A 26056-nucleotide genomic window follows, 5' to 3' on the forward strand; every position below is an offset into this window, starting at 1 on the left:
CCATTTATGATCATTGAAGAAGGGTTTGATGGAGTCCACAGGTCGTGGTGAGAAGACCCTCTGCAGATGATGGGAGGTTATGTTGCTGCAGACGTGGGTGGGGTGGTGAGTTGTAACTGACCGTCTCTGTCACACCGAGCTGTTCTGCAGGGGAAGCAGGAGTCGAGATGGATCTCAGTTGGTTATTTGGTGGTTAAGAGCTGCTTAGAACCAGGGCTCAGCAAACCTCTGTAGAGAGCCAGAGAGTAAATACTTTAGGCTTACGGGTCATACTGGATCACACTGTCTCCTTCATAAGTAGTCAACTCTGCCATTATAATGCAAAAAGCAGACATAGACCATATGCAACCGAATGGTGTGGCTGTGATCCAATAAAACTTTATTGGTTTAGAGCTTAAATAGTAATTGTGGGAACATAGGTGATATATGTATATACAAATCTGTATGGCAACAGGAAAACTAAGAGAATACTTGCATTTGGAGGTTGTCAGATGTTGAGCTTTTGAATCATTGTGGGATTTCATCTTTTCATTTGTTTGGTTTTGGTTGAATGGAGTTCAGGATTTTAGAATTTGCTGAGCATAGGTCAGGTCCCAGACATCCCTTGTCTGCAATCTCCTACTGTCCCTCTGTTTGGTGTTTCAGAAGGTATCCCTATGTCTTTTAATGCCTCTAGGATGTCACAGGCAACACTAAATGCCACTGTCTTCTGGAGAACACAAGATTGCTTTATTACAAAATTCTGGTTGGTAGACCATCGGGAACCACTTTTACTGTACTTGGGATGGTTGTTCTATATGTGCCATGCTTCTTGTTCTCCAGCTCCCAACGCAATGTACCCAGCATGTGATAGTCACTGAGTATTTGTTGAGTTGAGGTTCCTTTGGACAAGTACACAGTACACATTTAACTGCCTTTTAGCCATTAACTCTCTGCCACCCAGGGAGGGGAAGCCCTGGCCTTACTCTTTCATTATTAGTCTATGCAACTTTTGACTCTATTTTGAGCAGTAGTTCCTGCCCTCTCAGCTTTCTGGACACGTCCGTACTTTTCATGACTGCACTGTATTCAATGCAGATGCCGTTTCTTTGTTGGGGGTGAGGGCAGTGGAGGAAGCAGGAAAATTGGGCAAAAGGTTAAGGAGAACCCAACTTAACCTTTGAAAGCTTGCCGTTGCCCTTCAGAGCCTCAGTCTTCAGAAAAACACACATAGCCAGGACTGCTTTTGAGTGATTTCCTCTTTTATGAAGTGACTTGAGTTCTCGAAAGACTGAGATGTCACTTGCTGTGCTGTTGACTGTGCCACGGGTAGGTTTTCCATGGCAGCTACATCTGATGGTGAACTTGAACCATCACTGTTTCTAACTAAGAAACCTGATTGATGATACAACAGGCGCAGAGTTTAAGATAAAGAAATAGAGGAGGGAAACGCGCACTTGCTGTGTCTGGCAGCACAAGCTGTGGACAGATAGACTTTAGTTATTGATTCTTAGTTATTTCATTGCTGTCTCCAGAGCCTCGAGCTGCAGCTGTTAGGAAGAAAGGGCACATTGCTCAGCACTTGTTTCTGAAGGAATGAGTGTCTTTCCTAGAGAGAAAACATGTGCGCAGTCTGTGACATGTACAGGGTTTTACAGTCTACAGCATTCATCAGGAGCACCTCCAACTCCCCCGACCCCACACCAACCCTGTGAGGAGGTGGCAGAGGCTGAAAGGTGGGTGTTTTCACAGATGAGGAGATAAAAACTCACAAAGCCCCACAGCCAGGTGTGGGAAAACATCTTAGGACTCATCGTCCAATATTCTCCTCACTTTGCCCCATCACCCACAAGGAGAGCAGAACTCAGAGAGCCTCTTGTCCCTGGAAAATAAACCATTTTGGCCATAGGGCTAGAAAGCCTGGCTTGTTTCAAGAGCCTTTCCCATCCTAGTGACTGTTTTGCCTTATCGTTAGCTCATGCAGCAAGTTAGAGTGTCTTAATGATTGCAGCTTAACCCTAGTCCTAGGTAACCATTACTTTCCTCCTGCTCATCCTTGTTAATGCCACAGCCTCAGCATTGGTCTCTGGGTTTGTCCATGGTGCAGAGGCAGCGGTGTTACTGCTGACGAGTTTTCCCAGAGGGTACTCCGCCCCTCACCCCTTTGTCTTTTAGGTCCAAATTTGAACATATCTATTGAGACACTGTCTGCCCAGTAGATCCCTAATGAAAGAGGAATCCTAGGTTCTAGTCCCACCTCTAAGTTGGTGTACTGTGTGTGCTGCTGCTGCCCTGGCTGACCTTGGGCAAGGCATTTGCCCTTTGAAGGCTCCCTTTTCCTTATCCGTCATGTGAATGCTTTGGGCAAGGTGGCCCTGTTTCACAAAGGCTAAGTGAACTCTCAGGGGTAGAAAAGAGAACTCAGATTTTAAGTGAACAGAAGATTTAGGCAGCTTTTCTGTAAGAGGTTCACACATAGATACTTGTGGCTTACTTTAAAAAGGTAATTTTGTCAAGTCTCCTTGATGACAAGACAACACTAAATTTCTGGATTCTTTGTTCTCTCTTCCAGATGCCACTATGGACAGAATAGCTTATGATGCTTATCCCCACCCACCACTTCCGAGACATTGAGCGGAAGCCAGAATACCTCCAGCCGGAGAAGTGCATCCCACCTCCCCACCCCAGTCCTGTGGGAACCATGTGGTTTATCCGCGACGGCTGTGGCATTGCCTGTGCCATTGTCACCTGGTTTCTGGTCCTCTATGCGGAGTTTGTGGTCCTCTTTGTTATGTTGATTCCATCCCGAGACTACGTGTACAGCATCATCAACGGAATTGTGTTCAACCTGCTGGCCTTCTTGGCCCTGGCTTCCCATTGCCGGGCCATGCTGACGGACCCCGTGAGTATGTCTGGGCTTGTTTTGACCCGCCCACACTCTTCTCCTCTGGCCCTGGCATGGCCGCAGCCTGCATGTTCCCCCTGGACCTTGGAAATGTAGAGAACAGGAGGGCCAGGGCTGGGGTGGGAAAGTGGACTTGGCCCCACGGAGGGGACAACATCTGTGCCACCGCCTGTCTGTCTTGGTTGAATGATACTATGTGTACATTGGTGTATACATTAATTGAGCCTGCTGTGGGAGGGGTTTGGTCTAGGGGAACCCTAGCCTCTGATTAGAAAGATGAAGTCAGATAACATGGAGACTGGGGCCAGATGATTAGAGGGAAAGTGTGCTGGGGGGTTGGGTCAGGGCAGGGCTTCCTAGTGAAGACAGGACTGGAGCTAGGTATATTTGAAATTAAAGCCACATCCAGTTCCAGGACGCTGCACGGAAATGGCCTTCACTTTGTTTGGACAGGCTCATCTTTTCCTGAAAAGGGGGACAAGCCTATTTCAGGCCGCAGCAAGTGCCTCTTGGTGAATATCTTTGGGTAAAGCAGTGGTGTTCTGCCGTGATGTAGCTAAATATGCCAAGCTGTGCAAGTGGCTATTGCGTGTCATGTACCCTGGTATTAAATCCTCTGTTCCTGTTCATTATCTTGTATGGGAAAAGCAAGAGAGCGCGTTATTTGATAAAGACCTCCATGGCTTAATTGTTTCAGTATGTGGGACAAGTGTGTTTAAATGAAGAAAGGGAAAGCACTGCCAATGACAGTGGCACTGGCCACACGGGTTTCGTTTCTCTGAGCCCCAGGGAAGTTACAGTAAAGATGTGGGTCCTGAGCTAGTTCCCTTCTTGAAGGGCTCCATTTCCTGCTGGCTCAGGTGGTGGATTATAAGCCCGCATGGGAAAGCAGCATTTTACAAGGATCACTCTGGCAGCAGTGAGGACGAGCCCTGGGGGGGCAGTGGTGGGTGGAATACAATGAACAGCGCATTTATTGAGTGCCTACTGTGTGAGACGTTCCTTTCTGAGCAATAGATATAGCTGTGAGCAAGACAAACCAAAATCCATGCCCTCTTGAAGCTCACGTCCTAGTGTAGGGGGTCAGGCAGTAAGGACATGAGCGAACAAGATAATTTCAGAAAGTGAGAAGTGCTTTAAAGACAGTAAAACAGTGTGATCCAGATAATGTGGTGACTTTTTTGGGGCAAAGGGGACTACTTTAGATCAAGGAGATGTGAGAAGGCCTCTCTGAGGCCATGCCTTTTGAGCTGAGACCCGAATGACGTGAAGCTGCAAGTCAGGCAAATGAAGATCTGAGGGCAGAGCATTCCAGGCAGAGGAGAGAGTAGGTACAAAGGCCCAGAGGTAGGCACGTGCTTGGCATGTTTGAGAAACAGCACTAAGACCAGGGTGACCGAAGCATGGTGAATGGGGGTGAGAAGGGCTAGAAGAGGTGGAGAGAGCTGCAGAAGCCAAATCGGGCAGGGCCTTGTAGGCCTCGTGAGAACTTTGGTCTCTATCCTAAATGCAGTGGGAAGCCGTCAGAGAAGCATGATGTGACCTGATTTTTAAAAAGACAATGCCTTGTGCTTGTGATGGGGGTTTGAGGTGGACAAGTGAAAGCAGGAAGATGAGAGTTATTGTGCTGGTCCTCGTAAGACATGGTGGTGGCTCAGACCAAGGTGGGAGAGGTGAAGCTGGAGTGAAGCTGTTGAATTTGGAGTCTATTTTAGGCTGCTGATTCTCAAGCCTGGCTGCATGTTAGAATCCTTTGGGGAGCTTTTAAAAAGTACTAATGCCTGGACCCCACCCCCAGAGATTCTAGTCTAATTGGTAGGGCGGGGTCCTGGTACTGGGGTGCTTTAAAACTCCCAGGCATCTCTCATGTTCCGCCAGGTCTGAGAACTGCCATTCAAAAGAGCTGAAGAATAGAAGAGGGATTGGAGAGTGTGCCTTCCAGTCTTGGCTTGAGTAGCTGGGAGATTCACTGGTGCCATTTATTGAATGGGAGAGTCTGGGGAAAACAGACTTTCGAGAGAAATCAAGGTTTTTATTGTGGCCAAACTGCATCTATATTACATGTTAGCAGAGATGCCAAGTGGGCAGTAGATAGCCAGGTCTGGGGCTGGTGGAGGGTCAGGATCAGAGAGTCGAGTATGCAGGTCATTGATTTCCAGAAGGCGTGTGAATCAGGGAACTGGATGTCCAGTGGGGGTGGGAGAGGCTTCCACCCTGGTGTTCCTGCTGCCCTCACACGCGTGTGTCCTTTTCCCCCCACGTTGACTCATGTGGCCTCTCCAGGGACCTCCTCAGTCTGGCCCCTTGCAGTTGAATGCAGAGAGAATGATTCTCACTGTGGTATATGTTGCTCAGCTTCCAATCCCAAATAAGTGAGAGCCATAGACTGTATCCCAAACACCAGTCAACTTCTCATAGGTGTGTTTTGCTGGTGGCCCCAAAGAAAACTGGGCCAAAAAATGAAGCATCTGTCAAATATCTACCATTAGTTAGGGGAGCAGCTCAAAGCATGTCCTACAGGTGTGCCCCATCTCAGGCTCTTCCTGCCGCTGACTGCCTCTCCCCACTCCCAGCACATGACACCTTATGCAAAACCCAGTGTATAAAACAGAAAGAGGTGGAACTGCAGAGGTGGGAGCCCCTGGGGCACCCTGGGCTTCCACCAGGCAGAGTTGGGAGCCCAGATCTCACATTGAAGGCAGATCAATTAGGGTTCATTATTAACACTGCAGGGGGAGTCTGTTTTCAGAAGGGCAATGCTCAGTGTTCCAGGGAGTTCCCTAACAGAATGATCATATTTGGATCTCAAGAATTCATGTTGCCTGTAGTTTTTCAGAACAACTTACATCCTAAGATTATAAACAATGTATAACAATGTATACAATGTATATCATTTTCGTTTGTTAGTATTACTAGGAAAAAGAAAAAAAACTCTTATAGGCTCCCCCAAACAGTTACTGTACCACTTCTAGCTTTGAAATTCTTATTCTAAATGTAACATCAGAGCAATTGCAGCCACCACAGCTTTCTGGGCCATTTAGCAAACATTTACTCCTACACAGAAGTAAAGCTCCGCAGAAAACAGAAGAGGGAAATGTGTAAGCAGCCCCCTCGGAGGTGAAAGTCCCCTTTGAGAAGGGGATAAAAGGGATACGCCTGTAAAGAGAGGGAAGGGGACAGAGGGGCAGGTGCCTCACTTGGCAGGTGGGCTGGCATGGGTGTGGGCAGGAGCCCAAGTCAGACTGGTGTTTGATCTCTGGGTACCTCTTCTTGCCTGCTCTGAGGTTGTGTAATGTCATCAAAGGAGCGTTCTGTGTTCCTGAAACATTTCAGACGTTTAGAGGTCTAGAGTGGCTCCACTTGCCCAGAAGAGGCAGCCTCTTGAAGAAAACCTGGACTCAAAAACCCTTATCTTGGTACCCCTTTCTCTCCTTTCCTGCCTCCTCCAGTTTTACCACCTTTTCTTTCCCAGTTACAAGTACATTTTTAATTCCTCATCCTGTGAACCCCCTCAGGCATCCTGAGGGATTCCCTTTAAATTTTACATCTGAGACAATGTCTGTCTTCCAGAAGAAGCTTACAGCTGAGAGACACAGCTTGTTTCTTTTTGTCCTGGCTGCCAGGAAGCTCAAAAGCCAAGCACTACTCAATGATAGCAATTGTGTAAACTCTGTGGTCAGCTTTTTTTTGCCCCTCCTTTCTTTGGACCTAATCATTTATTAACCTCATTGTAGATTATCTCAAACCTGAGATTTGAAAAAAGGAGGAATGTAAATCAATTCAATTTAACCACATTGTTAAGAAAAAGAAAATTCATCTGTCTTCCTGCCGCTGCCCCTCCCTCCCATTGAATCCCACACTGGGAACACCTTGCTATAAACAGACCTCACATGACTATCTCAGACCACTGCAGGCCACCGATTTACTTTTACCCAGCAAAACTCATCAGTGAAATATCGGGACTCACTTCAGCATGCATTTGATATCCCCTCTGGAGTCTCCCTCGGTGACTTTATTCAGCACATCTGTGTACAGAATCAGTAACTATTTACTTGGGCCGGTAGCATGGCAGCATGATGTCGGGCCCGTGGAAACCCAAAGAAGGAATGTAACTGGGCCCTCCTGCAGTGTGCAGCTGCGTGCTGGGTGCAGCCCAAGAAGGCCTTCTCCCGTCTTGCCCAAAGGTCTGAGCACATTCCCAGGTCAGGAGACTTGCCTCAGGGTTCACTTGAGTCGGGTGCTGCATTCTCCCTCATGCCAGGCAACTTCTCATACGTGCCACTGAGTAACTTATAAACACTGACTGGAAAGTCTTTCTAGCTCCAGAGAGAGGAAGGTGACCAATTGGGGCATTACCTGCCGTGCAGGAGACAGGTGGCCTTGTGACACAGGCCTGGGGCTGATCACCCTGTTTCCGGCAGAGCAAATAGAAGGAGAGTTTCTGCCTAGACCAGTAGGTGTGCAGAAGCCTTGATCCCATGGTCCCTGAAACAATTTAAGCAGGTTTTCACCCTCATTGCTTGAAATAAATAGAGTCATTGGTGCTTCTTTGGAACCTGTCTCCATTGCTTTCCATTGTGTCCTTTTTACATCATCATAATTATCCTGGATACTTACTGAAACCAGCCTTGTTATCCTGGGCCTGTTTCACTCTTAATGTTAGCATGGTAATATAGTTGTTGACAGGAGAAGGCATATGGCATCAAAGCAATAAAAAAAGCCTCTTTGGCGCTGGCCTGGTGGCATAGTGGTTGGGTTCATGTGCTCCTCTTCAGCAGCCTGGAGTTTGCAGGTTTGGATCCCAGGCACAGACCTATGCACCACTCATCAAGCCATGCTGTGGCAGCATCCCACATGCAAAATAGAGGAAGAGTGGCACAGATGTTAGCTCAGTGACAGTCTTCAAGCAAAAAGGAAGATTGGCAAGGGATATTAGCTCAGGGCCAATCTTCCTCACCAAAAAAAGAAAAAAGGCCTCCTCAAGTCACTTAATAGAAATATCCAATAAATATGTAAGTCATCTTCTGATAGAGGAATAGGTTTTAGACTTGGCTTGCCTAGGTCTGAATCCTGGTTCTGCCACTTGTTAGTCATATGATCTCGGGAAGTTGCTTAACTTCTCTGCTTTAGTTACCTCATCTATAAAATGAGGAATGGCATAGTCTTTACCTCATGAGTTTCTTGTCAGAATTAACTGACAAAATACAGTAAAGCACTTGGAACTGTGCCTGGCATCTAAGCACTCAATAAATGTCTGTTGTATCATCATCATTCTTCAGCTTGGCTTCATTGAATACTTGCTCCGTGCCAAGCCCTGGGCAATTCACTGGGCTACAAGTTGAAAGACATTGTCTCTGTCCTCCAGGAATTTGTAGTCATGTAGGAGAGATTGGTGTGTAATTAAATGATTGTTGTTATGAGACAAGTACCAACTGTGGTAGCACAGAGGCCAAGTGATGAGTTGTGCCTTTGGTGTGGCCTGGGGCCACTAGGAAGAAGGCAGAGGAGGTGACCTCTGAGTGAGTTTTGGTTTGGGTGCAAGCGGCAAGGAGGTACCTGGCAGACTGAGGGAAGGTGCTAATCCGGGGTGCCTAAGGGCACGAGAGGAGGACTTGAGAGCATAATGCTTTTAGGAAACTCCAGGTAGTCCACAGGGCAGGACTGTCCAGGGAGAGGGGTGACACTGGATTGGTGATACAGGCCTGGGCTGTGGTGGCCTTGCATGAACCCTGCCCAGGAGCTCAGACTCTGGGCCGTGTGAAGGCTCTAGGGAGCCAGTGAAGGCTTTTAGACAAGGAGAAGAACATGATTAGATTCACATTTTTAAAAGTTTACTCTGGAAAATACTGGGGAGAAAGGATAGAGGTGGGGCTGTAGGATGCAGGGGAGAGACGGGAGGCAAGAAGACCAGGAGATTCTCTAGTATCTGGCGCACATGATGATGGGGCTGAACTAAGGCCTTGAGAGTAGCATGGAGGGGAGAATATGGGATTCAGGGCACAACTTGGGGCCAAATTAACCTGGTGGAGTGGGTGTGGGTGCGGGGCAGCGCATTAGAAGAGTTGGGGATGACTACTGATTTCTACCCTTGACGACAGGGTAGATGGATATGCCATGGGCCAGGGAAGGGTAAGTAGGAGGAACAGTTTGGGGAGAAAGTAATGGGTTCAGTTCTAGCATATTGAGTTTTGGGGGTTTGGTTTTAATGCCTTTTGAACAGCCAGGTGGAGATATCTGCAGCTCCAAAACAGGGATCTGATTTGGAGCTGGCAATTTGAGCCTTACCACTGAGTGGTGACAGAGAAAGGCTGTCCAGGGAATGCAGGATGAGCAGGGGAGAAGGCTGGCAGTGGAACCCTGAGGAACACTGGTGTCGAGGATGGGCAGGATCCCATGACAGGGGGCGAGGCACAGCCCCAGAGGCAGAAGGAGACCCGGAGGAAGTGAAGCAGTGTAGGACAGAGTGACGGGGAGGAGGGGCTGGTGGTCGGTGAGCAGACCTGAGGAAGATGAGGGCGAAGAATCGACCTTTGGATTTGGCCTCAGGGAGTTGCTCAGTGACTTGGTGAGTGATTCCCTGGTGTGGAGACACGGGAGGGAGTTGACCTGTGCCAGAGAGCAGTGAACTAGAAAGTAAGTGAGAGGTAAGGAGAGACAGCAAACGCCCACAACTTCAAGAAGCTTAGCTATGAAGGGGAGGGAGAGCGTGGATCTGCTAACACTAAGGCAAAGCTCAGAGGTAGCAGTATGGGTCCCTGAGGGACCCTAGTCCTCCAAGACAGTGGGTACCTGTGGCTCCAGGGATGGGGGAGAGGGAGATGAGGAATGTGAAGGGGGTTTACCCCGGCAGCCTCAGTTTTCTCTGAAATAGAAAAGGAAATGGGTAGGGGTTGAGGAAGGTACTGGAAGTTTGGGCTAGCCACTGAGGGGAAGGTTGACGGAGTCATATTATGCCTCCCTCCCCCAAATTTAAACAGATTCCACTACAGGGCCGAATATATCTCTTAGAAGCACATAAGCATTTTTATGGATCTGTATATTTTTAGAAGTGTTTTTAGCTTACTATGTGCAAAGAGAAAAGACTGTAAGAATATATTCAAAAATGTTAATAGTACTTGTTTTGGGGTATAGAATCAGATGGGTTTTTCCCTTTTAATGTCCTGATCTCTCTATGTTTTTTTAAATCCTGAACAAGTATTAGTTTGGAAATGAGGAAAACATCAGTAAGTTTTGGTCTGCCAGGCTGTAGTAATTCGGAAGCTTCAAGGCATATCTGTGAGATGTATCAGAATCAGGGGGTTTGGGGTGGAGGGGGCTGTTTCTCAGTAGTGCAAGTGTGGCAGCAGTGGCAGAAATGTCTCAGCAGGCCGTCCGAGCCCCTGTCCAGAATTGTACAGAACAAAATTCCTCACTGTGAACTAATAACTGGAAGTTCAGAAATCTGTGGAGATAAGCCCAGAAGAGCATATTCTTGAAAGAAAGAAAGAAAGAAAGAAAGAAAAAGACGTCTGAGGCAGAGACTGGAAAGTGCCTGTGTCACAGACTCCTCAGTCTCGGGCTGACCCAGCTGGTCTCTGGCTCTGAAAGATGGGCTTACTGGGCAGGTGGTCTTGCCTGGATGAGAGTGAGCCTTCCAGGAGATTTACGCAGATGGAGTCACACTGGAGGGGCAAACTTTTAGAAAGGCTGAGCTCTTGAGTGCTGTCTCTGATGGTCTGAAATAGTAGGCAATAATGAGAAGACCAAATGAGGGCTCCGAGTGCCCTTTGCCGTGTAGGGGTTTCCTCTTGTGGTCCTTTATGTGGAACCTCCTGGGGTTTAGAGCAACTTCTGATTGTTAAGACCTTAAAAACTGGACCTAGAAAAAAACAAATATGACCTGGGCCTTCATTTAGGAAAACTCAGCCCCATTGCTTCACCTCCTTGGGGAAATGATGTTCCTTAGTACTTTTTCCATGTACACATGACAGTAGTGACCTAGATGTAGTTTTGTGGCTTCGGGATCCACAAAAGGTCACACAGTTGTCCAAACTCAATTACTTTTTACATTGAAGAAAATTAAAAATAAGGCCCTGTGAGCTTTTGTGGGGCCCTCTTCTCTGCCTGGGCTGGTGACCTTCCTAAGCCCCTTTTAAAATCTACTCGTCCGGGTGGTCTGGGCCCTGCCTTGCCTGTGTGAAGACTTCCAGACCCTGGCCCTTCACTGCTGCATCAAGGGGGTCCCTCAGATGTCTCAAGATGAGACAGTCATAGCAACTTGGCTACAAACTTCAGGAAAGTTGCTTGTATTCCTATTTAGGATAGCTCCTTCCTGGGGTATGTTTTTTTGCTTGTATTTTTAATGAGTTTTTTCCTCATTGCAAAAGCCACATGTTCCTAGTAGAACATTTAAGAAATGTAGTCAAGAAAATGAAAATTACCTGTGATCCAACTACATGAAATAATCAATAATACTTTTGCGTGTATCTTTGTGTATGTGTATGTATAAAATATTTACCAAAATGGACTTATATTCTGCATATTGTTTGGAAATCTACTTTTCCCTTTAACAGTCTATCATAGGTGTTTTCCATGTTATGAGCTGTGTACTTTTGCGGCATATTTAGTGTCAAGAACTATATCCTAAATGGCATATATGTACCATATAAGTCCTTGCCTACAGAAATTTGTTTGATTTTAAAATTTCTATCGTAGGCTTTCCTGGCATCTGACTGCATTTTGCAGACCGGAATATTTTTTATACTTCTTTTTTGAACTTTTAGGAAAATTTTTTTTTATTAAGAGTATGATATTAGGAAAATTTTCAATGAAACACTTCAAACAAGTAGGAGGATATAAAGGATAATGTGATGACCACCCGTGTGTTCACCCCTAGCTTCAAAAATAAAGCATTACAAAGAGTTTTAGCCTATTTATATACACACCCTCCACCTGCCACTTCATTCCACGCCACCCAGCCTCCTACCACCACAGAGGTGATCATTATGCTGAGTCCCTTGGGGTTTACAGCATCTTGGTGCCCACAGTGCCCGTGTACCAGGATCCAGGTTTTTAGAGGTCTCTTCTTGGGACGTCATCACCACCCTACTTGAAATCCTGAGCCTCCACCAGTGAGATGAGCATTTGTGTGGATGAGTGATCCTTTGGATTTTCTCGCTCGTCCTTGTCTCCTGCCCCTCTGGAGCCGTCAGCCGGTCACCCTCAGACAGACCAGTACGGAAGTGCGTCATTGCTCCTAGTGATAAGTTAGTGAAGTGCTGCCCATCTCGGGAGTGAGTAGGTCCTCACCGAGGCAGGAGAGGGAGGACTAAAGAGCTGGTGATAACAGAGGAGTCAGCAGAGGAGAAGTTGGAGGCCCAGCAAAGAACCACATGAGGGATGGAGTTGGGGCAGGAGGAGAGGCCAGGAGACGAGGGCCTATCAGTGTATGCCAGCCTGGAGACGCCAGAGAGGCACCCCAGGGCCTCTTGGAGACAAGTTGAAAATCTTTCCATGATGGAACAGTAATACTGGATTTTTTCTTCACTGCTGGGAAGACCCCCTTGCACATGCTGCCATTCTCCAGCCATTACCTCCTGGACAGGCTGGGTACAGACCCCCATCTGGCTGGTGCTGGGACTGTTCCCCCCAGGTGCCTACCTTCTGCCTGCATCCACTAGGATCCTCACCCTTCGGGCCCAAGTGCCTCCTGGCCTTCCTGAGGTCCCCACCCGCAGCCCTGCTGCCTCCCCCAGCTCCTAATGCCCCAGTGGCCATGCCTTTTACTGGGTCCTCAGCCTCCTTCCTGTGTCTGTGTGCCTGTCTGCCCCACCAGGCTCCCATCCCTTCTTTGTACTCCCCACAGTGCTCGGTACAGGGTAGACTTTCAGGAAAGAGTTGTTAGTTGATTTGTCTTTATGGTTTCCGTAGCTGGAATCTTTATCCTCTGTGAGTCGTTTTCTTACCAAAAGACCAAACCACAGCTCCTTTGCATTCTCAGCGTTTAAAGCTTTTTCTGTTTCTTCAGTGGCTCTTCCCATACCAGACTTTCATAGGAAAGGTTCTGACACTCAGTCCTCATCCTTTCTGCCCTGGGAACCCCTCACTTGGCCTGTTATAGTCCCTCAGCCCCACTCTGGGGAGACCAGTGGTGCTCTGGCAGCTCTGAAATCCCCACCTGCCCACCCTAGTAAGCCACACTGTCACTTGCTCTGGGCCCCTTCGGAACTTGGGCACAGTCCCGGGTTCTGTTGTTGTGATGTTGTGTTACCTTCTCTGATTGTGGTATCTAATGGATGCCCACTAAGGAGTGGAGCCTGGTGTCGCCTAGACCTAACATAGGGGTCTTGGGAGGAGAGGTGGGCCCTGAGTCCCTACCATAACTGTGACTTGATTCAGTGTCGGGCCCAGTTCTTTTTTTTTTAATTGAGGTCATGTTGGCTTATAACTGTATAAATTTCAGGTATACATTATTATATTTCAGTTTCCGTACAGACTGCATTGTGTTCACTACTAATAGTCTAGCTTTTATCCATCACCATACATATGTGCCCCTTTATCCCTTTTGCCCTCCTCCCACCCCCTTCTCCACTGGTAACCACCAGTCTCTTCTCCTTATTTAAGTATTTGTTTATCTTCCACATATGAGTGAAATCATATGGTATTTGTCTTTCTGTCTGACTTATTTTGCTTAGCATAATACCTTCAAGGTCCGTGCAAGTTCTCTCAAATAGCACAACTTTGTCTTTTTTTAAGGCTGAGTAGTATTCCATTGTATGTATATATGTATGTGTACCACGTCTTCTTTATCCAGTCATCCATTGATGAGCACTTGAGTTGCTTCCGCATCTTGGCTATTGTGAATAATGCTGCAATGAACATAGGCATGCATAAGTCTCCTTGAATTGTTGATCTCATGTTCTTTGCATAAATACCCAAATACCATAGCTGGATCACATGGTATTTCTATTTTTAATTTTTTGAGAAATCTCCATACTCTTTTCCATAGTGGCTGCACCAGTTTGCATTCCCACCAGCAGCGTATGAGAATTCCCTTTTCTCCACATCCTCTCCAACACTTGTTATTTCTTGTCTGGTCAATTATAACTATTTTAATGGGTAAAGGTGATATCTTAGTGTAGTTTTTATTTGCATTTCCCTAATAATTAGTGATGTTGAACATCTTTTCATGTGCCTGTTGGCCATCTGTATATCTTTGGGAAAATGTCTGTTTATATCCTTTGTCCATTTTTTGATCAGCTTGTTCATTTTGTTGTTGTTGAGTTGTACGAGTTCTTTATATATTGTGGAGATTAACCCCTTGTCAGATATATGATTTGCAAATATTCCCTCCCAGTCGGTGGGTTATCTTTTCATTTTGTTGATGGTTTCCTTTGCTTTTTAGTCTGATGTAGTCCCATTTGTTTATTTTTTCTTTTGTTTCCCTTTCCTGAGTAGACAGGATACAGCTAAGACCAGTGTCAAAGAGTATACTACCGATATTCGCTACTAAGGGTTTTATAGTTTCAGGTCTTACATTCAAGTCTTTAATCCATTTTGAGTTAATTTTTGTGTAAGGTTAAGATAATGGTCTACTTTCATTCTTTTGCGTGTAGCTGTCTAGTTTTCCCAACACCATTTATTGAAGAGACTTTCCTTTCTTCATTCTGTATCTTGGCCCCTTTGTAAAAGATTAGTTGTTCATAGATGTGTGGTTTTATTTCTGGGCTCTCAATTCTGTTTCATGGATCTATGCGTGTCTGTTTTTGTGCCAGTACCACGCTGTTTTGGTTACTATAGCTTTGTAGTAGAATTTGAATTCAGGGAGTGTGATACCTTTAACTTTGTTCTTTTTTCTCAGAATTGTTTTGGCTATTTGGGGTCTTTTGTTGTTCCATATAAATTTTAGGATTCTTTGTTCTATTTCCATGAAGAATGTCATTGGGATTCTGACTGGGATTGCATTGAATCTGTAGACTGCTTTGGGTCATAAGGACGTTTTAACTATGTTTATTGTTCCAATCCATGAGCATGGATCTTTCCATTTCTTTATGTCTTCTTCCATTTCTTTAAATAATGTCTTATAGTTTTCAGTGTATAGGTCTTTCATCTCCTGGGTTTAATTTATTCCTAGGCCCAGTTCTTGTTTGGGAGCTGGAACAAGCTGGTGGAGTCCCCCAGGGTGGCATCCTTGGCTCCCTTCTTTTTTGTTCTGTTCACTTGCACTACTCCTTTCATCTTTTGCTGGTAACTGATAAATCTTTTCCAGGCTAGGGGCTCTGGTGCTGAACAAGGTAGACCCTAATCATGGAGCTCCTGGTCTGGCACAGTAGTTCTCAGCCCTGCTTTTTAAAAATACGGGTGTCTGGGCCTCACCCCCTGACAGTTTTTATATAGTGGTGTTGCACTAGAGTCTAGGCATCTGTATTTTCACAGTAGACTCCAGTGCACGACCAAGAATACATGACCGCAATATTAACTTGGTTCCTTACACTTTTTGTTTAGATCTCTGAATTTCTTCTCCACTTCTCCTTCATCCTCATAGTTCAGTTTTTCCTTACTGGACCATCAACAGTAACCTCTAACTAGTCTCTAGGATTTTAATCTCTCCCTCTTCTTATCTGATCCACACAGCACAGGCAACTGAGTTCTCATGCTAAAGCACTGATGTTACCTAGTGTCTCTGGGCTGCCTATAAAGAAAAATCCCACCCCAGCCCTTAGACCTGGCATTCAGCACTACCCAGGCTGACCCAGCCCATCAGTCCGGCCTCCCTGCTGACACTGCGTGCCCTGGGCTCTACCATACTGATCTTCCCACTGTCTCCCTATGCTGTGCTCACTCTCACCTCTTTGCCTTTGCTATGACCCTCCTCTGGCCGGAATCCCTTTTCTCCCACAGGTCTACGTCGCAAACCTCTGTGCATTCCTCAGGACAACCCTTAAACCTCACTTCTTGACACTTGTCTGGTTCCCCTGGTTAATTGGCTGCTGCTCCTCTGTGTTCTCTCATCACAGCTGTCTTCTACAGCATGTAACCCCTCTACTAGAATTGTTGTCAGCCTCCAAAAGACCAGGAGGTCCCTGGGAGAGAGCCCTTGTTTAATTCCTGAATCCATAGCAATGAGCGCGGGAGCACAGGCTGAGCACCAAGTAGGCACCTGGTGAGGATTGGTTATTGAGACCCTGCTTGGGCCTGGACACTGCCTGTTTTCCTTCTGTTTGGACGGGTGCACAGCCCAAGTAGACTCTGGTGGCATTTTGGTTCTGCTGTTGGTTCCACCACGAGTGTGGACAGAATAAGAATGCAAAGTATTCACAAGCATCCTAAAAGGATGGGATAGCAAATTGAATGGCACTTCTGGTCAGAGAGCAAATTGAATATCCAAGGGCAATGGCTCACAGTTGCTTGTGGATTCATAAGAACTAAATATGGATTACCAATCTTTCATAACCATGGTCCTGGTAAAAAAATAAAATAAAAGTTGTTCCAATTTAAACAGAACCCAGTAAAATTCAGAGCTGCAAATTTTGATCTGGGAAAACCGGACTGTTAGATGTAAAGCTTACCAATGAAAATTCGCAAAGGCCGAAGCTGTTACTGGGAAATTTAAAAAGCAGTTGGTGAGTCACATCCTCACTGTAATATTTACATAGGAAAGAATGGATTCAATAAAAACAATTTTAGTAAAATGAAAATAGAAAATCATCAGTGTAGAAAATCAATCACTCTTCCTTAGGAAAGTTCTTTGTCAGTAAATGTTCCTTGATGTTGGCATAATTCTGAACAGAGTTCACATGTTGTTAGGATGAAAACGTTCTGTCCCTGTGTGTGTAATTGCTGCTTTCAAATGACTGTCTCCACCATGGAATGTCAGAATGGTTGGAACCCCCAGCCCAACCCTGATGCCTTTCCTCTTTATTCCAGGGGGCAGTGCCCAAAGGAAATGCCACTAAAGAGTTCATCGAGAGTTTACAGCTGAAGCCTGGACAGGTGGTGTACAAGTGTCCCAAGTGCTGCAGCATCAAGCCCGACCGTGCCCACCACTGCAGGTACACGCACCCCTGGGCTCGCCTCCTCACCCCCCACACTCCCCCACCCCCCACCTCTGCAGGTATGTGCACCCACCAGGCTTGCCTCCTCACACACACACACTCACCCACTCACCCACAGGTGCCCGACTGAGCCCACCACTGCAGGTACTTACATGCCCCTGGGCTCACCTCCTCACCCCTACATACTTACCCACTTTACCCATGGGTGCCATCAGCAACAGGACTTCTGAACGTCCCCTCTTCTAGGCACTGAGTGACTGCTGTCTCTCCCTCCCAATTCCCATGAGCTCACTAGATTGGAAAAGGGCATTTGGTTTGGGCTCAGGACACCCATCCCAAAACTTGGCTCTGCTACACCTGACATAGGACCTTGACTGTCTTTCCTTTGTTTCCATAACTGTAAAATTGAGAGGATTCCTGGTCTTCCCACCTCATAGCTTTGTTACTTTATTAAAGGCACATGAGACAAAGCTTTAGAAAATCATTCTATGAATGTCTAGTACTTAACCCAATTAAGAGGTGGGCCCTATTCACTTAAATTTTATGGGGACATGAAGGAGTTGTTCTCGAATGAATGCTTTTCTTCAAAACAAAACCTCTAGAGGTTGTGACACTTATAAAATTCAGCCAAAAAAAGCCATTTCCCGGGGCTGGCCCCGTGGCCGAGTGGTTAAGTTCGCGCGCTCCGCTGCAGGCGGCCCAGTGTTTCGTTGGTTCGAATCCTGGGCGCGGACATGACACTGCTCATCAAACCACGCTGAGGCGGCGTCCCACATACCACAACTAGAAGGACCCACAACGAAGAATATACAACTATGTACCCGGGGGGGGGCTTTGGGGAGAAAAAGGAAAAAATAAAATCTTTAAAAAAAAAAAAAAAAAAAAAGCCATTTCCCCATCTTATCTGTGATGATTTCTCCCTTTTGGTTTTCAGATTTCTTTCTTGTTTTGAGTCTTCTCAACAAGAAAACATCTAGCTAAAAATTGTGCTTTATTATTACAAAAGACTTTTAAATGCTCAGTTACAGGAATACAAACATGTCACTTGGTCCCTTTTTCATACTGGTGTGTGTTTGGGGTGGGGAGAGATTGTGGAGGAATGAACTGGCTCCTGATGTCAGGAGGTCATCCTTGTCAGTCTCAGGCTGTGGGAACATTTGGGTTTTGTGAGAGAGCCAAGCCCCCGAAAGGTGGCATTTCTGTGTGGGCCTCACTGTCTACCTCTCAGAGGAGAGCAGATCCCATTGTCAGCTCCTAAGTCAGTCCCAGGCACCTCAGCCCACCCTGTCTCATCATCAGTCATCTCATTTTCACCCTCATGGCCACCCCCAGAGATAGGTATTGCTATAGGAATGACTCCCTACATGAGGGATTAAGGCTCGAAGGGGTTAAGTGACTGCTCTGAGATCACAGAGCTGGTGAGTCCCGGAGACAGGATTGGATCCCACTGGTTCTGACTCCAAGTCCACAGCGCTTTCCACTAGAACTCCAGTTAGGAGATGGCTCGTGAAAAACTGAGGTAATCGTATGTATGTTTTCCTGTCTGTCTGAGAGAGAGAGATCTGAAGACCTCCACAACTGAGGGTGAGGGCTGAGGAGCTTGGGCAGGGGCCTTTGGTAATAGCTGTCTCCTGTGGAGTTTTCTGTCTCTGGGTCAGCTTGCTTCTGAGATCTGTGTTAGAAGCTAATTTCAAGGCTTGCTTCCTGTGCCTGAGATGGAGGCAGCAGTCTAGTCTTTTCCTGCTACCCTGAGGCTCAGGAGACCAGCTGTTTTCTAAGCATCACCCTGGTGAAAAGGCCCAGCTTGCTTACGTGGCTCCTCAGGGCAGCCCAGTGTGGTGAAGCAAGCTCCAGCCTTGAATTTGGAGAAGTCAGCGTTGGAAGTCCAGCACTGTCCCCATCCTACTGTGGGACCTTGTGAGCCTCAGCTTTCTCCTCCATAAAAAGTGCTGCTCCTCCCTAACCTGTTGTGAGGGCTAAATATGAATGACGGAGTCACCTAGTTCAATGAGTGGAAGCCGTTTGTTAACAGAGGAATGTGTGAGTGCTGGGGGTGTGCTGGGTTAAACAGGCTGGACCAGAAACAGGGAGGTGTGAACTTCAGCAAAGAACTTTCGAGTGACCACAGTGGTTCTTTTCTCTTTCCTGCCTGAGTCCTCCGCTGCCTCCACTGCATGGCATTTTCCTCACCGCCTCCTCCTCGCCTCTCTCCCCAGGATGATCCGAGGGAGGTATTCTTGAGTGCTAGTAAACAAATCAGCTTGAGCAAAACAAGAGCTGCTGATTCAGATGAACTCGAGTGAGGGTGCCTGTTCCTGCCTCAGGAAATGTGTGCTGACAACTGCTCCTTTGTGACAGCTCGCAGTGGCCCAAGCCGTCTGGAGACTCACAGTTTTCCATAAGCAGAACCCCCAGCACACCAGACAGAGCTGGGTTTGTGACTGATTGAGATGAGAGGCCTGCTACCTCGTTAGAGGAAGTTAGTGCTGGTCTTGCCTGCTCAGGCAAAGGTACACGTGTAGACGCATGTGTGTGTTCCCCTCTTCCCAGTAGAGCCCATGGAATTTAAAAGCATCTCCATTCCCTGAGCCCTGCTGGGTACCCCAGATACTCCCACACCTTGGACCTATGGGTGTTCCTCCCAGCATGGTGGTATGTGGCTGGGTCTCCCTTCCAAGGAGAGGCACTCTGGAACCCCAGGCTGCTTTCACCCTGGTGTTGAACCTCCTCTTCATGAGGACCATAGAAGCATGTGGAAATGCTGTGGGGGGAACCATTTATGCTAATGTGGACAGGCAAGGTATTAGGCTTATGCGTTAGGTTCTTCTTGCGCAAGGAGATGGAGACCTCTGACCCTGGCAAAATCTCACAGTCCTCCCCACCCCCCACAAACACACACATGCTAAGACTGAGACAGTCATGGACTGCTTAGGCCCCTGCCAGGTTCTTCTTTTGTCTTTCTCTTGGTTAGGATTACTGACAAAATTTATATAGCACTAGTGTTGTTTTGAAAGCATTTCATCTACTTTATCTCTAACCTTGAGAGAGATCAGGGCTAATTCTGCAGAGGGTGGTTTAGAGAAGCTAAGTTTCTTTGCCCAGAGCCCAAAGCGGGGATCTGAGAGCAGAGTTCTTTCCATCACACTGCGCTGCCGTACCCTGATCGTTTCTGAGCTGGGGCTAAAATGTGGTAGGTGCCTTTTTTGCTTATAATTTTATTCATAGCCAGTGAGATGAGATGAAAACCTATACATAGAGCATGGTGCACTTGGTACCTTCTTGCTATTTTCTTTTCTCTTTCCCTCCTGGGGCATCCCAGTCTGATGAGGTGGAGCCCATTTCCTAGGCCGCCTCTTTCCCCATCTGTCCCGTCAGAGCCTTCACTCAGCCGACCCTCGCTAACTGGGGTTCTGGGCTTGGCTCTGGGTTGTAGTGGTGGGTTAGACATGGCCCCGATCCAGGGACCTCCTGCCCAGGCAGGACAGATGCACTTATCCACCATAACACCGTTCGGTAAGTCTTGCTGTAGGGAGAGGCACAGGGCCCTCATGGACATGGCTATGTTTCCATGGAGAGCCATTGCCCAGGGTGGGCAAGAGGACCTCAGCCAGCTCCTCTGGGGCTGAGTACCAAGGAAAGGCCCTCGGACCTCCCTGGAGAGGGAACACATAAGTGCAAAAGAACCTGAATGCACGTGAGCCGATGAGCTTGTCAGGCTATATCAAGCTTTTGAAGGAAGTGCTTTGGGGCCCGAAAGATGGTAGGGAACCTGGAGAAAGAGGGGAGGAGAAGCATCCACCCTCTTGTAAAACAATGACTTAAAACATAGAAGGGGGAGCCGGCCCAGTGGTGTAGTGGTTAAGTTCATGCACTCCACTTTGGCAGCCTGGGGTTCACAGGTTCCCGGGTGCAGACCTACACACCGCTCATCAAGCCATGCTGTGGCAGCGTCCCATATACAAAGTAGAGGAAGATTGGCACGGATGTTAGCTCAGGAGCCATATTCCTCAAGCAAAAAGAGGAAGATTGGCAACAGATGTTAGCTCAGGGCCAATCTTCCTCTCAAAAAAAACAAACAAAAAAAACCCCCCAAAAAACCATAGAAGGGGCCTGGGAAACCTTGAAGGCAGGGAAACCAAAAAATACTTCCATTTAAGATGTTTGGTCTTTTCAGTGGCTGTTATTGCATGCTTAGAACATGTTGCTTGGGGCTGGCCCCATGGCCAAGTGGTTAAGTTCGCGTGCTCTGCTGCAGGCAGCCCAGTGTTTCGTTGGTTCGAATCCTGGGCGCGGACATGGCATTGCTCATCAAACCACGCTGAGGCAGCTTCCCACATGCCACAACTAGAAGGACCCACAACAAAGAATATACAGCTATGTATCGGGAGGCTTTGGGGAGAAAAAGGAAAAAAAATAAAATCTTTAAAAAAAAAAAAAGAGCATGTTGCCTGGCATTTGGTGCCTATACCCCAGGAGCTCACCAGCCTGCAGTGTCTCACACACGAGACACTGGAATTGGTGCTAGAGACGAGTGCAAGGAGAAGGCTGATGGACAGGTGAGGAAAGTGAGCAAGGAGGTGCCTCGGAGAGGAAGGTGTATTTTGCCAGGGAGCAAGAGTGGAAAAAGGGCGCTCTGGGAGCCTGCCTTGGCTGCTGTGTCTGGGGAGGGGACCACTGAGCCCCCTGCCCACCATGCAGTAGGGGCTGGGAAGAAGGCTGGCTCTGAAGTGACTGATTCTCAGTCGGGTGTTGGGGGTTGTGGGAGGAGGCCCATCTTTTTTCTTCCTTTTCATGACAGATGGTACCTGAGGTGAACCAGCTGGGCAGGGTGTGGGCAGTTACCACCCTGGGCCTGGAGTGTCCTTCACTGACCCCCTCGAGGACCCACCTCTAGGTCTTCCCCTGGTACTCTCCTGGCCTCAGCCCCAGAGCCATTCATTCATTGTAGCTGTGGATGAGTCAGCCTCTGAGCAGGCCTCCAGCCCCAAGCATGGATGGTCCTCCCCCATCCACGTGCCCACCTGGCCCAGGAGCCTGCTGTTGAACAACCCTATAAGCCAGAGGGAGAGGTGCCATCTTGGCATTTCCTGTCTTTGAAAACAGGAAACTCAGAGACCAGCACTCTGGACCATTCTTTGCAGCTCCCAGTGGGCTGTCCTCACTCTGCCTGCCCCTTGAAGGATGAGTAGTTTTCTAATTGTGTGGCCCAGTGAGACTTAGCCCATTGTGAGATCCAGCTTCCCGGGGTTCAGCCCTGGTGTCTTCCGAGAGGCTGGGAGGAGAGCAAAGGATGGATTTCCTGTGAGAGCTTGTTTAAACTCTTGGACAGCTTTCCGAGGATGTCAGGCCGCTTGGTACCTCTCTGTTGCCGAGCAAACACTGCCTCTGAGCACCCACTTGAAACCCCTTTTAGAAATAAGTGCAGACGGAAGAGAAACTACTCAAGAGCCTGGATCAGGGAGGTAGTTACCCTCTGGAATTTTGTCCCCAGACAGGGAGGGAATTAAGAAACCCCAGCGCTGATTGTCTTGAGAAGGACATGCAAGAAATGGACTGTAGGAGGTGGCTCCATGGAGGGAATGTGGGGCCTGGTGGCTGGGATGCAGGGAGCAGCTCACTCTTCACTGTCTTCTCTGAACTTTTATGATTGTGTACTGGGAACAAGTGTTACCAATTAAAATATATATTATGCATATTCATAGGTATGTTTTAAATTGGTAACACACATAGAAACAGAAAGAGAGCTAGAGACAAGGTAATGGAGTTGCTGGTACCTGAGTTTCTCTTTATTTCCCCCCATGTCCCTTTCATGCCTCCCTTCCTTACCCTGCCCTCCTGGCCCCCAGGGAGATTCTAGAGCTGGGCTAGCATCTCTGAGATGTGCCCATTCCCAACATGCCTGTGTTAGCAAGGCCCTTTAAAGTTGTGGAAAAGAGCAAGGGCGGAGACAAGTGTGACTCCAGCACTGGTCTGAGCCAGGCTCCGTATCTGCTGTCACCTTTTCCTTATGACAGTACTTCCTATGGATGGGAACCTGCAACTTGAAGTTTAGCTAGTCTGAGCGGGGTAGCTCAGCAGCCCCAGGTCTGCCTTCCACCGCCAAAGCTCATGCCATGCTGAGGAAAGGCCACGCTTCCTCCTGGGATGTGGGTGAGCCCTGCAGCCTAGAGTCGCTGTGGCCTTGCCATGGAGCCCTCCTTCAGAGTGATCTGTGTTCCTGGCCTGGAGTCTGGGGAGCAGCTCACCTCCTCACCCAGAAGAGCTCCCCCCTCGCTTTCCCTCCCCGTCAGCCGGTCACCCAGAGCTCAGCAAGCACCGTGATGTGAACTGATGTAGCCCTTCTCCTGTCAGCAGGGCCCTGACCCCAACCATTCCTGCAGGGCCCACCACCGTAGCCCATGTGCACTTGATCAAGACCTGAGGAAAGTTAGTATGAAACTAGTGGAAAGAAAGCTGGTGTGAACTAAGGAACTTTCAAAAGAGAAATCTAATTGTATTTTTCCCAAGCTTATATTTATAGTATTTCAAACCATTGTGAACAAATAGTGCCCCTAAAATAAATGTTAACGAATTGAAAAAGAAACAATTTTTGATGAGCCCATCTATTGGCAAATGGGTCTTTCTAAACTTGAGCTTTGGAACGTAGTTGCTTTCCAGCCCCCATTAGCCTTGGACTCTTGATTCAGATTATTGCTTGGCAAAGGGGTAGGGAGGGTGTTTGCTATCAAGTAAGCCTGAAACAATCTCAGTCCAAAAATGACCCCAATAACAAGTTAGTAATTTGCAAATTAATGAGATTTCTGATCAACCTTAAGCTCAAATGACCTTGGTTGAGTGGATATTATCTTAGAGCTAGGAGGTCCTTGCAGGGGGCTCCCTGCCAGCCTGAGACCTCCTGCACTTGGCCAGCTCTCGACTCTTCTAGCGCTCTCTTCCGTCAGCCACACCCTCCCTGGTAACACAAGGCAGTGCTTTGGCAGAAGTTCCACCCAGAGCCAGATTTTTGGTCTTTTGGGGAAATTAGGAGCAGCTGTTTTCTGTATCTCCTCTCGTCCTGTCACGTTTTTCAAACTGCTTCTTCATTCTGTCCTCTCAGTAAACCAGATTCTCAGCTCAGTGTTACCTCAGGAGTGTAGCCTGTTTCTCAGCCATGTCAGTTCCATCTATTTTTATGTTAAGCAAGACAAGAGGCCATGGAGGTGAATGAGTGTCCTCCTGTTTGGAATGACTGTGACCCTGGGGGTGCTGACCCTGCTTTCCAAGCCCCTTGCAACACACACCTAGCAAAACCCTGGGCAGTGCCCGAGGAGGCCATTTCTGAAGAGCGGAGCTGGAGCATGGGTTCTGTGTTCCTCTCGGGCCCTCCTGCCACCAGCACCCCTGAAGGTCTGCCTCGTGGGCTTTTTCAGTGTTTGTAAGCGGTGCATTCGGAAGATGGATCACCACTGTCCCTGGGTCAATAACTGTGTTGGCGAGAACAACCAGAAGTACTTCGTCCTGTTTACAGTAAGTCAGCTTCCGAATTCTGCCCCACGCTCCATGAAGCGATGGAGTGCTTTGTTCCCTCGAAAATTCTTAACACTCAGTGTTCAGAATACTGCCTGGCCATGTAGACGTCCACCTTTCTGCCAAAGTTCACCTTGGTCAACAAGTGCCTGCTCCTGAGCCCTTCACTGGAGCATTTAGAAGTGGGTTCAAGGTGATTAGCTGTAAGCAAGGCCTGTGTTCTGGGCTCCTATCCCGAGTGTCCAATCTAAGTAGCTAAAGAAGGTAGTTTTCGGGATAGCTGCAAACCCACCCTCGGCTGCAGGTAGGTGGGGTATGTTTAGTGTGAGGGCTGGGGGGACCGTTGGCAGTCAGCACCCTGGCTTTTCGAGTGAGGAGAAGCAGCAGGCTTGGAGCTCCCCAGGGCAGCCCACCCCACCTGCAGCCCAGGTCACGCCTGGTGACGGGCGCTTGTTTCTGTTCTTGCTCCACACGCTCACAGTGAACGGCTGCTCACCTCAGACCCAGGGCTGGGGGCAGGGGAACCAGTGGGGAAACCACCAGATGCCTCTCTGGCCCTCTCCTGGTCACTCCTCAGCCTAACTAAGTGTTCCTGAGTGGGAGGTTCTGAGCGTCCATGTCCTGGGAGCCTGCACAGTTGGAAGGACCTCACCACAATGGTGTCTGCACTGCTTTCCTGTTTCAGATGTACATAGCTCTCATTTCCTTGCACGCGCTCATCATGGTGGGATTCCACTTCCTGCATTGCTTTGAAGAAGACTGGACAAGTGAGTATGTGCCAGGGCTTCCCTCCTTGCTCCGGGGAGCGGGTGTGACCTGAGTGGAGGCGGGCTTTTTTCCATCATCGTGCCAGGGGCCAACCTCATTTTATTAGATCTCCTGCAAGGCTATCGACTGACCAGGAAAGAAACAGCAGAGGCCCGAATCTCTCTTCAGGAAAAAAAGCCACCCCTTAAAGTCAGTTCCACAGGTAAAGTAGTAGCTGGACAGACCCTCTAGCCTCCGTGCCCAGGGAAAATGCAGGCCCCAGCACAGAGGCAGGTGCCAGGAGCGGGCACTGTGCCAGGAGACTTGTTTCCATGTCTTTAAACAAGGTACTCTAATTAAAGGTCATTTTATTCCAATCTTGCAGAAATCCATTTTTAACTTTCTTGCTAGGACATGGAGGTTTTTTGTTAATTTGTTTCTTGTGTTTTTGTGTTAATTTGTTGTTTTTTAACTACTTAATCACCAATTTACATTAAGATTGTAGACAAATTCTTTCTGCTTTAGAATCATCCTATTTAAATGTACAAATGCTGAGGAGGCAACTCCAACCAGAAGATTGCATAAATCCTGAGGGGAAAACAATGGATGCTGAAAAAAATAAATAAAATTTTAAAGAATAAAAATAAGAAGTAAGTGTTTTTTAAAATGAAGCTGGAGGAATGAAGAGAGGCCACTTGCTGGGCCAGATCTTTCACACATACCATCTGTGAGACAAACATCTTGATCAGGGACATTGTATATCCACTGTTTTTCCCTTGATGGGTCCCCTTTTTCATTTCATCATCTTTTAGAAGTTTTGCTCTCCCTTTACTTACTGATGTCTTGGACATTTTCCTGCTATTATTATTCCCCAGAACTTGTGAGG

At 47.6% G+C, this 26056-nt stretch overlaps 1 protein-coding gene across 12 annotated transcripts in view; it reads left to right on the top strand.

The window, feature by feature from the left end:
• The window catches only part of ZDHHC3 (zinc finger DHHC-type palmitoyltransferase 3), a 57759-nt gene that overhangs the window by 13953 nt on the left and 17750 nt on the right, over window positions 1-26056 (top strand). For 6 of the 12 annotated variants that reach the window (XM_023620585.2, XM_070237848.1, XM_023620586.2 and 3 more), the window contains exons 2-6: window positions 2552-2881; window positions 16790-16914; window positions 24327-24423; window positions 25109-25190; window positions 25298-25393. In XM_023620585.2, the coding sequence (XP_023476353.1) occupies window positions 2576-2881; window positions 16790-16914; window positions 24327-24423; window positions 25109-25190; window positions 25298-25393 (706 nt within the window). In that variant the 5' untranslated portion in view covers window positions 2552-2575. The remainder of the gene's footprint in view (window positions 1-2551; window positions 2882-16789; window positions 16915-24326; window positions 24424-25108; window positions 25191-25297; window positions 25394-26056) is intronic. The other 6 variants (XM_023620588.2, XM_070237854.1, XM_070237856.1 and 3 more) reach the window with 1 other exon arrangement.

Source organism: Equus caballus, chromosome 16 (assembly GCF_041296265.1).
Source record: "Equus caballus isolate H_3958 breed thoroughbred chromosome 16, TB-T2T, whole genome shotgun sequence".
NCBI lineage: Eukaryota > Metazoa > Chordata > Mammalia > Perissodactyla > Equidae > Equus > Equus caballus.